The following is a 16,254-nucleotide window of genomic DNA, read 5'->3' on the forward strand; positions in this document are numbered from 1 at the left end:
AACAAATGGAGGTCACTAACTGAACACATGCTGCTGCAGCATACACACTGCTACTACTGCTACAGAGCTAACTGTGTAGCCTATTAGCACTGTGCTACTGAGCAGCACTGCTGCTCTATGAAAGGGCACGCATATCACGGCTTCGCGGGATCACTATGAACGGCATAAGGCAAAAAGCTGGCACAGATCTTTCTGGCAAAATATAGCGGGACATTTGCGGGGTTGCACTATGAAAGGGGCTTGTGATAACAGAAACTCATCGTGATGAAAGGAAGTGCTCCAACATTCAAGGTCAAGATTCACTCTCTGCTTTAAAACACAGGCTCCTTGCATGGACGTCTTTTAAATCATCAGTTCACGGGGAGAAGTTTACGTCGTTTCGTGCCCGGATCCAGTGGAAATTAGTTTTATATCTGATGTCCCTTTCTGCTTATCAGAACTGACAGGCTCTACTCTGCTGCTCCTGAAAGTCACATCTCAGACCACCACATCAAACAGAAAAAAATACCAATAATTCAACCTTAAAAGTGAAAAAGTCCAATCTGTATCTGATTATTGATGCTTTTGTTTTCGTCCTGATCAAACTACAACCATCAAATACTTCTACTTTTTTCCCACACAAAGTAATTATTCAGCCTTTAGCGATCTGACATGCAAATCCTCAGATTCCTTGCATGCCATTAGTATGCTTCAGAGCAGTTAGGCCCAGATTTACTCTGTTGACCCTCTCACACCTATTGTCCCATGTGCGAGTCAAAAGACAATGTTATAATAACAAAAATGTTTTTCAGCAATATTTTACGCGTGGTTGTACATGACACAGCCTCACCAGAGTAAGCCTGTTTGTGCAGATGGCCTGAGGACAAGGAGTCTTCAGTGACTCAGAATTACTGTTTATGCTGAGGAAGGAATTTTATTTCATGTAGGACATCTATCTGCAAAAAGACGCCTGCTACTGCACAAATTACATTACATTTTAAGAACTGTTTATACTGGCAGAAACTCTGATATTTGCTGGCATTAGTCCTACTTTGGTGCACTATGATATGCACATTTGATGCATGAGACGCATGAAATGATGCATGTTAGATGTGCAGGAGAAGTTCTTCATGCTGCCCCATTGCTCCCAGTTTAACCCCGCTGGTTGCACGGATGAGTTTTGCTTTGTGTGATGAGTTTCTTGCGGACTAAATGATAAAAGTGTGTGAACAACAAGTGCTCTTTCAAGTGCAACATGGGATCTACAGTTTACATAGCCAATTGTTTGTTTTCACGGTTAATATGAGAATATTAGTAATATACATTTAGTATACTTGCACATATTTAAATTCTGAGTAAAAAGCATACTTTTTCACATCATTGTACTATTTGTCGAAATGAATATAGTATAAGTAGTATAGTTTTTACTCTAGGATTTTTTTTATTTAATCATTGTTCTGAGCAGCCTTGCCCATACATGAGCCTTGTCACAAGATCCATTAATGTAAAGTCAAATCAGATTACATAGGATTTCTTAGATGATTTGGAGTCCTTAAGTAGAGTTTTCGTGTAAACCCACAAACAGGTTGTGCTTTGTGTGAATACATATAACACTTTTTAAACTGTAAACTTAATATCCCTCTGTCATGTGTCCTCAGACAAACCACCTTGGCTGTATACGTCCTCACTTTGCTCGGGATGCTGGTCTACACCTTCACCCTTAACCTGGGTCACCTGTGGGTGGTGTTCATCACAGCTGGAATTCTGGGGTAGGTAATCATACAGAGTAATACGATGATGATACGATGACTGGCATCCGCTGCAACGGCCCTGCCTCATGAATCTCAGATCAAACTGGAAAACCTGGACAGCGCAGACAGATTCTGCTACTGCGTTGCTTATTTCTTACCTCAAATTTTTTTCCTGAAACACATTTTAGTGACTGTTAAGCTGTAATTTCAGAAATTTCCACCTTAACTTGCACGTGTTGCTGTACGCTACGTTACACGTTTCATTGCTCTGATTGGTTGTAGGTCTAATCAGAGACACTTGGAAATGATTCAAGAGGTTCCAGACTAATACACATTTACAAATTAATCTGGCGCTGCCTGGCTAGACACCTAAGATTACTTATGCCAACTCATAAGTGTGTAACCTCTCTTCATATTGGACTGCTTCATATTAACACCAAGACCTCAGGTCCTGAAGAAACCCTGTGATACAATTATCATTATCTTGTCATAGCAGGATTGTGTTTGATTTGACAAGATGATCACTAGTAAAAATATTTAAATTAAACAAAGTCCTCATGCCAAAATGCATCAATTTTGAGTTATGTTAAGATGCTGCCGTACACAAGTCTGGCCCAAGTCTTCTGTCTGAGTTCAGCCACCGATCTTTAACAATGTCCTGCAGGAGTAAAGCCAGATATGAATACTGAATCCTGTATCCAGTATAGATATAGAGCCAATTAACCATTTTAAGAAGTTGTGGTTATGTGAAAGAACAAAAGCATTGACTGCCTGAAGGTGATTTAGAGCAGGGAAATGTACACACTGAGGTTCTTAACAGCTCTTATAGTTTGGCTAATAAAGCCTTAAAACATTCTCTGTCTACTTCTCTTTGCTTTTTTCTAATCTGGCACGAGAGCTGCTTTGTCAAAGCAATATTAATGCTCCTCCAGTCTCTCAGTCCACATGCTTTCTCCTTACAATTATTGCTATTTATGGTAAGCTGATTAAACCCATAACTGGTTTCCATAGCGATTCCTTTGTCAGCTTTTCTTTCCTGAAACCCAGACAGGATGTATTATACAGCAGTATATACTTGCCCTACTTTACTTTAAATCTGAGTTTTTTTCCTATTCCTGGGTTGAAATAAAAACTACTGCAGATCACATGATTCTCTCTCTCTCTCTCTCTCTCTCTCTGTGTCTGTGTGTGTGTGTGTGTGTGTGTGTGTGTGTGTGTGTGTGTGTGTGTCTGCAGCTTCTTCATGACAGGATATCTACCTCTGGGCTTTGAGTTTGCAGTAGAGCTCACCTATCCAGAATCAGAGGGAACTTCATCTGGACTGCTGAACTGTTCAGCTCAGGTCAGCGATGTTAACCTGCAAACTACATAAGACGATGCAAAAGTTGTTAGTTTGGGGCTGTAAATGTTTTTTTTTAAATCTCATTTCAGATCTTTGGAATCATTTTCACCATCTCCCAAGGGAAAATAATGGATAGATGGGGCACTTTAGCAGGAAACATCTTCCTGTGTATCTTCCTGCTAATAGGAACAGTGCTGACAGGTAATAGATTATCATCTCCTCTATTTCCTCAGATGACCTGTCATGTTACTGTGCACATTAACTTAGAAAAACAAAAGTGAACCTCAATTTCAGTGCTTTTCAGGTCAACATTATGCGTGTGACACTAAAGGGCACTTAAACAAACTGTTTATTTTAGGGCATGACTGGTTAAACAAGGATGTATTTTAGACTGGTTAAACAAGGATGTATTTTAGACTGGTTAAACAAGGATGTATTTTATGTTTAAATCAAGTCAAACATACACATTTCACAGGAGAAGGCTGCCCCCTAGTGGCTGATTGAAGAATCATTTTTTTAAAGGCACAATTAAATAGAAATGGACTTCATCTTATTCGTTAACCCGTTAGCATTCGACAGACCCGCAGGTAGAAAATCTGATTTATTTGCCATTTTTTTCCAGAGGCTTTCAGAGGCTGTAGCATGATTGTAGAATATACTGATATCTTATGAAATTAGAAGAATACATTGGTACCAACCATGTCATTATATCATGTCGGGAAGAGGTGAAATCGTGCACCAAAGTTGGCGCAAAATCTGGTGGGCCTTCGCAAAAAACACATTTTTGTCACAGATTAATTTCACTTATATGAATATTTCTGCATACTGGAGGTATGACTGTAAAGCTGAGACTCTTGTGGATTCAGTAAGCCCAGTTTTCTTCATGTGGGATGATGTTAGTCATCAGTAGTAGCCAGTTGAGGACATTTCTTGAGCCTCGACCTCAGTGTGTAAAATGAGCTGCTGTGACCTCTAGGATAATCACAGCCTCAAGAAACTTTACAACCACAAACTAGAGACTTAGAGCATTCACAGGATGTGCAGCTTTCCTATATTGACAATAAGTAACAGAAGTGCTCGTCATCAAATTACCAAAAATACAGAAATCTCCAAAATGTCTAAAGTTTTTGAAACCAAATCATAGCATGGATTTTTCTATCTTGTTCCAAAGACCTTGGCGTATCTGAACCATTGCACACTTTAATAGGTTCAATTGATTAATTCATGAATTTATTAGATATTTTTGAACAAAGAACAGAACAACTTGGTACACAGTGCTGATCTGCATCTCAAATTAATCTTCAGGTTCACAGCTTTCAGATGTTGTAACCACTTCTATGGGGGATTTATTCTTGACCTGCTATCTCCCCCTAAAAATCCACTGCCCACAACCCCCAGTTCTCAATAAAACAGGGCAGAATGGTTAATGCTCCATTTAAAAAAAAAAAAAAAAAAGATATGCCATTTTAAAATTTCTTAGCTTTTTAAAAAACACAGTTATTGCATCAAATTCATAAATCTGCAAAATTTTCAGTATGGTTACATGTATTTGCAATAATTATTATTTCTGTATTTTTCACTCCTGGTGATAGAAACAAAATAAAAAAATCAAACAACAGGAAAAAAAGGGCCACCGAAATCCAAATATACCTACATATCTATTTATATATTAAAAAACCCAGCTGAAAGGGATTTTAATTATACTAACTGAAGTTAAAGGACAAATGGTGTGTGTGTGTCTGTGTGTGTGTGCTTTATTTTTTATTTTTAAAGCATTTTACTAGTTACTTAATGCCATTTATTGGGTTAACTCATAACAATGTGACTTTTTAAAAATATATTTATATATATTCTGAGATAAAACATATAAATCATCACTTTCAAAACAACATAATATAGAGATAAGTCAGGTTGGGTCACCCGGTTACTATTTTCTATGGACTTGGAGGTAACACTGAACAGGCACTTGCTTTGAATAATCTGCTGCGTTGTTCCTGTTTTTTTTTCTACCTTAAACCTCTCCTTTATTTCAGGATTTATCAAGTCCGACCTCCGCCGACAGAAGGCCAACCTTCAGCAGACGGAGGTGCAGACATTGAGTGTAAGTACATCTCTCTACATAGAGTCAGAGCTGGGATCTTCACGTCCCTTTTGAGGAGGAATGTGTTAGAGACCGGCCTGGCTCTGAGCTGAATGCGCTCTGAATGGTGCTCTGCAGCGCTCTGTGGCAGGCATGCACACAGCAGTGACTGCATGAGGTTTCACTGCTGCACTGTTGGATACTTTCTCTCCAAACTCACTAAAAAAAACATCCTCTGCTCTCAAAAGGCTGTTTGCAGTAAGCACAATTGTTTTTGTCTGACAACTCGCCAGCTGACTCTAACAGCATGTTTACCATCTGTGGCTTTAACAACCTCATTTCATTTGAACTTTCTGCAAAGAGGTGCAGTTGACAGCTGGCACACACATATCTGTAAACATCAGTTTATAAATTACTATAATAGTGTGATAATAATAACACACTACAATCTGCTATTAATAAAAAAAAACATTTTTTTCTGAAACAAAGGAAGCTTTTTGGCCACATGTAAGTCACGTATCACATATAAAAATGTACATAAAACTGAAAATTAAACCCAGTGGCCCCCGGTTGCTCATAATCAACTTTAATTTATTTATTTTTTTTACAATGAATGCTATTTTTAAACTAAATCTTACTTCATGTTGCGTATCATCTGCTGCTCGCTGGTTGCCTTATTTAAAACAGACTTGGGACCTCTTTGGCTGTTTGCTCGTCCTCTTTCTGGTCGTAATACTCCAACTCTAACAATATGCACTAAAATGGAGAGCTCCAGTTGTCTTGCACACTAACAGAATAATAATAATATTAATGATAATATTAATAGGTATAATAATAATAATAATAATAAGAAGAAGAAGAAGAAGAAGAAGAATACACCACCACTAGTTTCCTTGTTTGGTAAATGAGCCAGTTCTGTTAAACTGTTAGAAAAAAGAGTGAGATAAATAATAGACAATAGATGAATCAATGTTAGATATTTTTAACCCTTGTGTTGTCTTCAGAGCCAAAAATGACCCAACAAAAAAAAAACCACTATGTAGAAATTTGATGACTTTTCCTACATTTTTTATTCCAATTTATTGTTGTTGTTTATACACCTTGGAGGTCGGGAAATGGTTAGTATTTTGTCGCTAATCTGTATAACTAGAATGCCAAAGTAGTCATTTTTTCCCTTCAGTTTATCTGAACTGTGAACAGGAAAAAAAATCCAGATATTCACAAGGTTTCTGATTAAAGACAGGTTGTTTCTTCTTTGTGGAAAATAGATTTGGGGTTTTAAATACAATAATGCTGCTTTATTTTAGGAGTTAAGTTCATAATAGCGGGTCTTTTTTTTTTTTACCCTTAAGACAAGGGGAGTACAAAGAATATTAAGACTTCACAAGGGTTAAATAAATAATGTTTGGCTTAAATGTTAATTAAAGTTGGATTATATAAAGCATGATTAAACTGTAAGGTTGGCTGGTGGGTGTAGTCAGGCGGCTAAGCTAAATAAAGGGGACACGCCGGACAAAAGCACCACATTTTTTCCACATGCTCTCTATCACCATAGGTTTCAATTTTTGGTAGGAGCCACTTCATCAAGATTGCGGATCGAAGATGGCAGCCATATAAAGTCTATGAGAAATGCTATATCTTCCAAGCCACTTAGAAGGTCAATCTTGGTGTCAAAATCTACATTTTCTGGGTCAAGAAATCATTTAAAGCTATTGAGAACATCACTAGATAATTATTTGATCAAATAGATATGTTCATTTTCAACCAGACTGTTGACAGTCTTCAAGTGCTGCAGCAGGGAATCCTGAGTTGAAAATGTTTGGAATCTATGTTCACGGGAGAGTGTGGATTAGCTGCCATGTACACTGCTCAAAAAAAATCGAGGGAACGCTTTCATCTCATGTCAGATCTTGATCAACACATTATTTACAGTGAGTCATCTAGTGATGTTCTCAATAGCTTTAAATGATTCCTTGACCCAGAAAATGTAGATTTTGACACCAAGATTGATCTTCTAAGTGGCTTGGAAGATTTATTGTTTCTCATAGACTTTATATGGCTGCCATCTCCGATCCGCAATCTTGATGAAGTGGCTCCTACCAAAAATTGAAACCTATGGTGATAGAGAGCATGTGGAAAAATGTTGGTGCTTTTGTCCGGCGTGTCCCCTTTCTTCTCAAATCTGGTCCTAAGCCGCCTGACTAGTGAGGGTTCAGGCAGTCTTAGTGGGTGTGCAGGGTTTGGTGGGGGCAGTGTGGTGCTGGTGGTGGTGTTTGGGCTGTGGGATGGAGGAGAAGGCACCTCTGGGCCCTTCAGAGGTGTGACACCACAGCTATCATTCCAGCCTTCAGGCTCCGTGTCGTCGCTGCAGGACTACGGCGCCACAGTGAGCAGCGTCCTCTATCAGCGGCAGCCATGACATAAACCCACCACCTCATTAACACCAAAACACACACCTGCCAAGGTAGGGGCACAGTGATATCACCATCCTCAAGTGACGTTTTAAAAAAACTTATTCTTATTGTCAAATGCCAATAAAACTTCCAGGAACATAAAACTTTTACAAACCATATTGTGTTTCAATTTACAAAAAAAGGGGGTTAAATGAATTCTGTTGTTGTTGTCACTGTGTGTGTATATTATATATAAATATATATATGTATATATATCTTTTTTTTTAGCTTTAATTAAAAAAAACAAACAGACAAAGACAGGTTGTTTCTTCTGTTATGCTGTGGGTCAAATTGACCCATTTCAAAGTTTAAAAATTAAAAAAGAACAGTTAAAAGTATTTTTTCATAAAAAGAAAAACATTTACAATGTAAAATACAAATAAAAATGTATGTAATGTAAAACCATTGTATTTTGTATGTAAGTCTTTCCAATGTACATTAAGAAAAGTTTTAATATGCATTTATTATGAAAAACAAGTGAATTATCCTCATTGAACCATGGTCTGTGATTGAAATGGTTAGTAATGGAGTTATTAATGAAATATAAATAATAGTTATAATAATAATAATAAAGTATAGACAATGTTTATTGGGATTTTTTATTTTCTGACACATTTGGATAATTATACATGCCCTGGGTCATATTTACCCACAAATATTATTGCTGTTGAGAAACGAACATAACAGGAGGGTTAAAGGAAGTGCTCAGTTGATATTTGTGATTGACTGACAGCACTATCTAAGAGGTTTTGATGTGTACATAGCAATGTATGGATTATACTGAGTTGATGTAAAAATATTTTTGAAGATGTGTAGTATCAAACTAATCATCAGAATAATTTTGGTCTGTGTTAATTGTCTTTCTGAAGGCTGTGATGAGTTGAGAATTTCTGTCTGAAACACCTGCTGCTTTTGCTCACATGTTAGACCATGTGACTCTAATACTTTCCTGTGCTTTACAGAAAGCCACAGCTGATGCAGAAGCACCTGTCCCCCCACCTGAGGTCCTGAAACAGGGGAAGCTATAAGGAGGACAGGCTGTCAGACACCACGTGCAGGTTTAAAAAAACTGCCGACATGCATATATGGCCACAGAGAAAAAAAAGACTGAGCAGCCGTCTGTGAGTCCTTTAGAACCAGCAAACCTGCTGCACATTAGTTGTACTGTATGGACGCCACGCTCTGGCCTGAACACCAGAGATTCACACAAATATCCCAAGTGCAACTTAGCTCATCCCAAACAAGCACCAGGCAATCATGCACGAGGGAAATGCACTTTTAAAATCATCTTTGTAAAATTTTATCCAGAGTTTTTAAATGTCTTTAATATCCATTTTAGTGACTCCAACATTACGACACTCTAGCTGAATTGTTTCCCTCTGATTCGTGTTATTGTACTGTTTCATACCTCTAATGAGCAATATTTAAACTGTGAGTGTTTCCTAATATTGGACCAATATTGTGTGTAACTAAACTCAAGCCTCATTCCTTTAAGTGTGCTGCGTCCAGTGGTGGAAGAAGTATTCAGATCTCTTACTGAAGTAACTACTGTAGTACTAACACTAGCGAAATTACTCCTCTACAAGTAAAAGTCCTGCATTCAAAACTTACTTAAGTAAAAGTACAAAAGTATCAGCACCAAAATATACTTAAAGTATCAAAAGTAAAAGTACTCGTTATGCAGAATAACCCCCACAAAGATTGTTACATTTATTCCAAATATATTATTAGATTATTATTATTGATGCAATAATGTAAACAGCGGTTTGTTTTCTCAAACCAGGGCTAATCTTAACCACTTAATATGCTGTTATGTGGTTTAATTTTACTAAAATGTCCAGTCATTTTAAATTGATCGTGTTTTTTTAATGTTAGATCTCAACCTGAAAAGTAACTAAAGCTGTCAGCTAAATGTAGTGGAGTAAAAAGTACAATATTTGCTTTGAAATGTAGTGAAGTAGAAGCTCAAAGTCACAAAAATTGGAAATACTCAAGTAAAGTACAATTACCTAAAAAATGTACTCAAGTACAGTACTTTCGTAAATGCACTTAGTTACTTTCCACCACTGGCTGGTCATATCATCTCTCTGCCTGCCACTTAGGATCACATGGAAGTATTACTTCTGCATACTGCTGATTATGAATATGATTGATGCTGTGCATCTGAGTACACTCTGGAAGGTCAGTTCTGTCCTTGTTTTTACTGTATGTGATCTCTACAAGACATTTCATGTCAAATACAGTACAGGCCAAAAGTTTGGACACACCTTCTCATTCAATGCGTTTCCTTTATTTTCATGACTATTTACATTGTAGATTCATCAAAACTATTAATGAACACATGTGGAATTATGTACTTAACAAAAAAGTGTGAAATAACTGAAAACATGTCTTATATTCTAGTAAGCAAAGGGTGGTTACTTTGAGGAATCTAAAATACAAGACGTGTTATTTCACACTTTTTTGTTAAGTACATAATTCCATATGTGTTCATTCATAGTTTTGATGCCTTCAGTGAGAATCTACAATGTAAATAGTCATGAAAATAAAGAAAAACGCATTGAATGAGAAGGTGTGTGTCCAAACTTTTGGCCTGTACTGTATCTGGAATGAGCGTCTGGAACATGAAGCACAAAACACGATGGAAGGCAAGTCCATCTACTGCATTTGTCATTTTGCACAAGAAAAAGTTTTAATATTACTTAGCTTGTAAAGTCGTTACTGAGAGAAGTAGCTGATGTGTTTGTACACTTTGTCCTTGACATGTTTTACTTGATGTGTTGTGGCGAGTTGTCTGGTGATTTTCCTGTTTTTATAATGAATGTTATGTGTTATTCTTTCAGTGGTATTTATAGGACATTTTACAGTGCTGTGAAAACCCTTTGGAGTTTTCTTTTATTTTGACTGGATACACAGTGTAGTGTTTTCTATGACACTAAGGAAATGAATTAAGTAAAAACAAATCAGTACATTAAAAACATAAACGAGACAACTTGACGGAGTTTGTTTGTTTTTCTATTGATAACCTCAAGACCAAAAGATATTACTGTATGTATCTCTATGTATACAGTAAGGACAGCATGAGTTTATATTTCTTTGTACCTTAAAAAAAACCCTCACACAGCAGCATCGAAATATGTTCAATTAAAAACCAAAAAACAAGGGTTAAATGTTTTCTCAGAAATAATGAAAAACCCAATTCAAAGGAAGAATTATCCTATCTTTATTCAAGAGCGTAGATTTTCCATTTGAGAAACTGGAACTGAATCATCTCGTTAAATGTTTCAATAAGAGAATCAGCTGGTTACACGGATTCTATTACTGTAACAGTAATTTATTAATTTCAATTTAAAATCATAATATGACATGCATTTGAATGCGAGCTGAATGTTTGTGTCCAAGGAGAAGAAATGTGAGCACAAGCTTGTGATTTTTGAGTTCAAGCCAAGGTTATAATAGTTTTGGATTTTTCTTTAGTTTTAGTTTTAATTTCGTTGTGAATTTTTGTTTTCAAATTCAGTTAGTTTTAATTCATTTTTAGAGTGAGCTTTTTAGTTTTAGTTCAGTTCTTATTTTTTGAAAATGCTTAGTTTTTATTAGTTTTAGTTTTTTTTAATGGGCTATATGTTGGGTGCCAGATTCAAAGAGGTCATAACATTTTTTGCCTTTATTTCCTTTGGTTTATCATCTCAGCCCCAATAAGGTTATTAACTCTTACAGTTCCAGGTGATTTGAATTTTGGTTCGAGTGTAGACATCCAAGTCTCAGTAAACATATTTACCATGTGTTGCATGTTAAAATAGAAACACTGAATTATGAATGGAAAAAGTTGACAAAAAAACGAAAACTAAGGACATTTTCACTATAATTTTAGTTAGTTTTGTAACCACAAAAACCAGTTTCAGTTAGTTATCGTTTTTTTAAAAACTCTAGTTTTTATTTTTATTTCAGTTAACGAAAATGTTTTTTCAATTCTAGTTTTCGTTAACTGTAATAACCTTGGTTCAAGCACATATTTTGAAAGAAAGCAGCAGAAATCTGAGTGCGAGCACAAAATGTGAGCATGAGGAGAATAAATCTGTGCACGAGAAAGAGCTGTGTCACTGAAAAGGAATAAAATCATGCTCTCAAACTGAAAATCTACGCTCTTGAAAAAAGATAATTCTTCCATACAATTCCACTCTTCCAGTCTACTATTCATATGTAGTTTAAACATAAACATAATTTGCTTATTACTTTACACACATAGTGACACAGTCATTTCATTTTAAAAATGTTTTATAGGACAATAATTGTGCGTACATTTAAAGGGTGTACAAACATTTAATATCACAGCACAAACATTAAAAATACTTGTGTTTATGAGACTTTGTGATGAAGAGCATAGTTTTATATTCTATAGCCATCTGAGTTCTTTGGTAGATCATGAATTTAAAAAAAATGTATATGGAGTTATAGTCAGGTCAAATAAGTGTCATCAAGCTCAAATATTACAAAATGTAATAAATGAAACCCTGTATTTATCACTTATGAGTGAAATAATTGAAAATCAGCACATATCAATCATTGTAGTGTACCGTGACCTTCTGTCTGTCCATTTTTGACTGCATTGTGAACTGTAAAATGTCAAGATTAAAAAACATCAAACACAGCCCAGGTAGAGATGTTTATATTCTACAGCGCTGGTTGATCCCCACTTGGGGTCGCCAAAGCTTCATGTTGGGGTCTAAGACGGCTTTTATTGGAGTATTAATCAGAATATGAAACCTCAAACCTAAAAAGATAAGACACGAACACAGAGAACTTCTCTCTCTGCTAAACAGCCTCGTACTGTTTAGCAGAAAGAGAAGTTAGCAGTTAAAACAACCAAAGAGCTAATAGAATAAAGGCCAAGCATCAGGAGGAAAACACTACATTTGTCAAAAAGCAGTGTATTTAGGATGTATGGTTGATAAGATAAATGATGCAGACAAAATTGCATTAAAAGTTCCTAAAAACAACAGGAAAACTCATCTCTGATGCAACATTCACAGGAAATATTCTGCTTAAAATTCATCCAAACTTTGTGCACTTATTGCATTCACTATTTAGGTTAATTGTACACGTTATCGCTTCTGTGCTGTTATTGTTATGCATTGAATATAATGTGAAATATCCGTAAAATGTCATTTTATTAGTCAGGGGTGTCAGTTTACTCAATGATGAAGGAAAAAGGTTGGCAACCATCATTATATATAAAGTGTTAAGAGTAGGGATTTCATGTACAACCAGATGTTCTTCAGGGCAAGAAGCAGCAGACTGGGACCAGTCCAGTAGAGTCTGCTGGTCGCTGTGGGGAGAAGATTCAGTTACGCTTCTTCTGTCGAGCTCCGTCTTCCTCTTGTGATTCTGGGATGCACTGGTATCCAATCAGCATTCCTATGATGGAGAAGCCTAGAAAACACATGAAGATAATATTAGGATTTAAAAATGTAATTACATAAGGCAGCTATTCTCAACCTTGGGGTCGGGAACCCAATTGGGGTCGCGAGATGATTTCTGGGGGTCACCAAATCATTTTGGAAGTCAGCTCTGTCTCCACTGTGTTAAAGTGTTCATGTGTTAATGTGTTTAAGTCTTTTTGGTCACTTAATGTCTTTTTTTTAGTCATTTTGTGTGTTTTTTTGTCATTTTGTGTGTTTTTTTTTATCATTTTGTGGTCAATTTGTGTCTTTTTTGGTCATTTTGTGTCTTCTTTGATTATTTTGTGGTCAGTTTGTCTTTTTTGGTCATTTTGTTTCCTTTTTTTGGTAATTTTGTGTCTTTTTTTAGTCATTTTGTGTCTTTTTTGGTAATTTTGTTTCTTTTTTGGGTAATTTTGTGTCTTTTTTGGTAATTTTGTGTCTTTTTTGATCATTTTGTGGTCATTTTGTGTCTTTTTTGGTCATTTTGTTTCCTTTTTTTTGGTCATTTTGTTTCTTTTTTGGGTGATCTGAACTGTGCGTGTGAGATTCTGTTCAGTGAGCGGGGGTCGCGGACAACATGCATGTTAACTTGGGGGTCGCGACTCAAAAAGGTTGAGAACTACTGACATAAGGGATGCCATCCCTCCTCAGTACAATTCACACGAGGGTTGTGCCATATCGTATCGCTCACGTTAAGACCGGTATATTTTCTATATTATTAAAAAAATTGCTATTGCATTATTGGCAACACTTCTACTTCTTGAAGTAGTGACATGACATCAAATCATTGCATACAAAACTTACTTAACTTAAAGTACAAAAGCACCAGCAACAAAATGTACTTAAAGTAACAAAAGTAAAAGTACTCATTATGCAGAATGACCCCACTTAGATTGTTGTATATATTCTCTATATATTGTTGGATAATTATTTTGATGTCACCAAGGTAGAGCTCATTTTAACTACTTAATATACTTGTATGTGGTTTAATTTATAAAAATAATTAATCACGTTTTTTAAATGTTAAATCTTGATAAAAAGTAACAAAAGTCGGCAGCTAAATGTAGTGAATATTTGTCTTTAAAATGTAGAGAAGTAGAAGTATAAAGTTACATAAATGGAAATACGCAATTTAAGTAGACGTGCATCAAAACTGTACTTAAGAACATTACTTGAGTTAATCAAAACATTTAAAAAAAATCATATTTTCTATATATTTTTCAGTATTTTGTAATATCACAAGAATATTGTTATTGTAAAAATACCCTGAAATATTGTGATATTCTTTTAGGTCCATATAGCCCATCCCTAATCCACACTCACTTGCCACAATGAGAGGTGCCATGACTCCGATAGTTAGAGGAGCTGTTTTGTAGATGAAGGCTTCAGACAGAAAGTGGCCCAACGCCAGCACAAATGTCCACAAGGTGATGTGATACAGCCTGCAGACACACAGTAAGAACATACAGTATGAAGAGTGCCAACAGAAACAGAAACACGGTGCAGGAGGTGAGAAGCTGTCTTACGTTCTGTTTTGGATATCAATGGCACAGGAACAGCGAATGATTGACGACAGCAACGTCCAAATGCCAAATGTTCGAGCTTGGAGACCGTTCACTAAGGATATGAGAAGGAACATCAAAATAAAGGAGTTTAAAAATAGGAGGAAAAACAATCGTCTTAGTCTGCCTGAAATGATTAATTGTTAAAGTAATTGTTCATGCAAAAAAAGCAGAAAATGTTTTTGTCAGCTGCTCAAACATGGAGATTTCCTTTCCTGACAAAACAAAACATTTAAAGACATCACTTTGAACTTTGAGAAACTGAAATGGACATTTTTTTTAAACCATTTTCAGACTTTATAGACCATTTGATTAATCAAGAAAATAATCGGCAGATTCATTGATAATGAAAATAATGATTAGTTACAGTCTTACTGACATCTGTCTATCTAACTGTAAAATGTTGAGTCATTAATATCTTACATTTTGTTATTCTTAAAAATGTTCGTTTATGTAATGTGCCAATAATGAGTATCCTTATAAGATTTTTTTACTCACAAATATTGATATTGGCTTCTGAAATGCAGTGTATATGTGGCTCTAAAATTGAAGATTGTTATTGTTTACATAAATATGATATGATACAGTTGCCTTTTACATAATGGTATAGTGTCAGATCTGGCTATATTTGTTTTGGGTAATGGTGTGATGATATATTGCTTAAGTGTTGTAACAGCTGACACAAATCAATGACACATAGAATTTAATGCTGTTTTATAAACTTGTATATCATTTTTTGAGGATAAACTGACTCCTGGACAGATGATGGTAACATTAGGATGCATCATGCATCATGATGGTGAGGTGACATTTAATATTTTCAAGCTGTCAATCATTGATTTTTTTGCTCACCAAACTCAGGTGTTCCTGTGTAGAGCTTCTCGGACAAAAAACTGTGATCCCTGAAACTCTGCACGGTGTTTCCCATCGCGATAACAGAAACCATCAGCAGCCAGCTCCGCAGGACGTTCAGAAAGCGACTCATGATTCCTGTGTGTGAGACGCACCTGACAGGGAGAGAAGGTCCGTGTGTTGTTCACCAGTGCTGGATAAAATGCTTTAAACTGAAGGCTAATGCAAGTGCATGTGTGCCTTGTATTAGACAGAATAACAAGACACATCACTGAAAGACCATTTACCAGCTAGCAAGAGATATTTAGCAATAACTGACGTAACATAACGTTGCTGCAACCTGGTGAATAAAAATAGCAATGTTATTATGACCAAAAATGACATGGTTATATTTACCTGGCGGCCTCTATAAAACTACCATGTAAACATGTTCCTCAGAGTAAGTACTGGATATAAAGGCAATTAAGTGGGACTCGAGCCAACCGACTGTTGTGTTACTTTCACAATAGTAAGTCATTCAATCTTGGGACTGTGGCGCTGACCAATAACAGAGCTTCATCAGTGGCTCCATCCAATCGTACCATTCATATGATTGGCCCATACTAGCCTTAGGGTCCCGCCTACTTTCTTCACCACCAATAGGAATACAAGAATCCAGTCACCTGTAGACTGTAGGCTAGGCTGCGTTCAATCGAAGAGTAGCTGTGGGGCAAGAGAGCGCTCTGTAGTGACTTATGTTTTCGTTACATTTGTTCAGGAAGTGTAACGTACAGAGCAAGGGAGGTGTTGAG

At 36.2% G+C, this 16,254-nt stretch overlaps 2 protein-coding genes across 3 annotated transcripts in view; one reads left to right on the plus strand and one right to left on the minus strand.

The window, feature by feature from the left end:
- flvcr2a (FLVCR heme transporter 2a) overlaps positions 1-9,568 on the plus strand; it is a 30,061-nt gene extending 20,493 nt beyond the window's left edge. Inside the window, exons 6-11 of one of the 2 annotated variants that reach the window (XM_059353699.1) lie at positions 1,638-1,748; positions 2,967-3,072; positions 3,162-3,273; positions 5,106-5,173; positions 7,497-7,616; positions 8,568-9,568. In XM_059353699.1, coding sequence (XP_059209682.1) covers positions 1,638-1,748; positions 2,967-3,072; positions 3,162-3,273; positions 5,106-5,173; positions 7,497-7,571 — 472 coding nt within the window. In that variant the 3' untranslated portion in view covers positions 7,572-7,616; positions 8,568-9,568. The remainder of the gene's footprint in view (positions 1-1,637; positions 1,749-2,966; positions 3,073-3,161; positions 3,274-5,105; positions 5,174-7,496; positions 7,617-8,567) is intronic. The other variant, XM_059353698.1, reaches the window with a different exon arrangement.
- A 2,297-nt stretch (positions 9,569-11,865) lies between these two features.
- On the minus strand, positions 11,866-15,971 carry erg28 (ergosterol biosynthesis 28 homolog). Its single transcript, XM_059353294.1, has 5 exons — positions 15,860-15,971; positions 15,464-15,618; positions 14,576-14,666; positions 14,373-14,491; positions 11,866-13,038 (listed from the first exon to the last, which is right to left on the minus strand). Exons 2-5 carry the CDS (start codon positions 15,594-15,596, stop codon positions 12,950-12,952), a joined length of 432 nt encoding a protein of 143 aa, XP_059209277.1. The 5' UTR covers positions 15,597-15,618; positions 15,860-15,971; the 3' UTR covers positions 11,866-12,949.
- Between the last annotated feature and the right edge of the window lie 283 nt (positions 15,972-16,254).

This window comes from Centropristis striata, chromosome 16 (genome assembly GCF_030273125.1).
Source record: "Centropristis striata isolate RG_2023a ecotype Rhode Island chromosome 16, C.striata_1.0, whole genome shotgun sequence".
Classification (NCBI taxonomy): Eukaryota; Metazoa; Chordata; class Actinopteri; order Perciformes; family Serranidae; genus Centropristis; species Centropristis striata.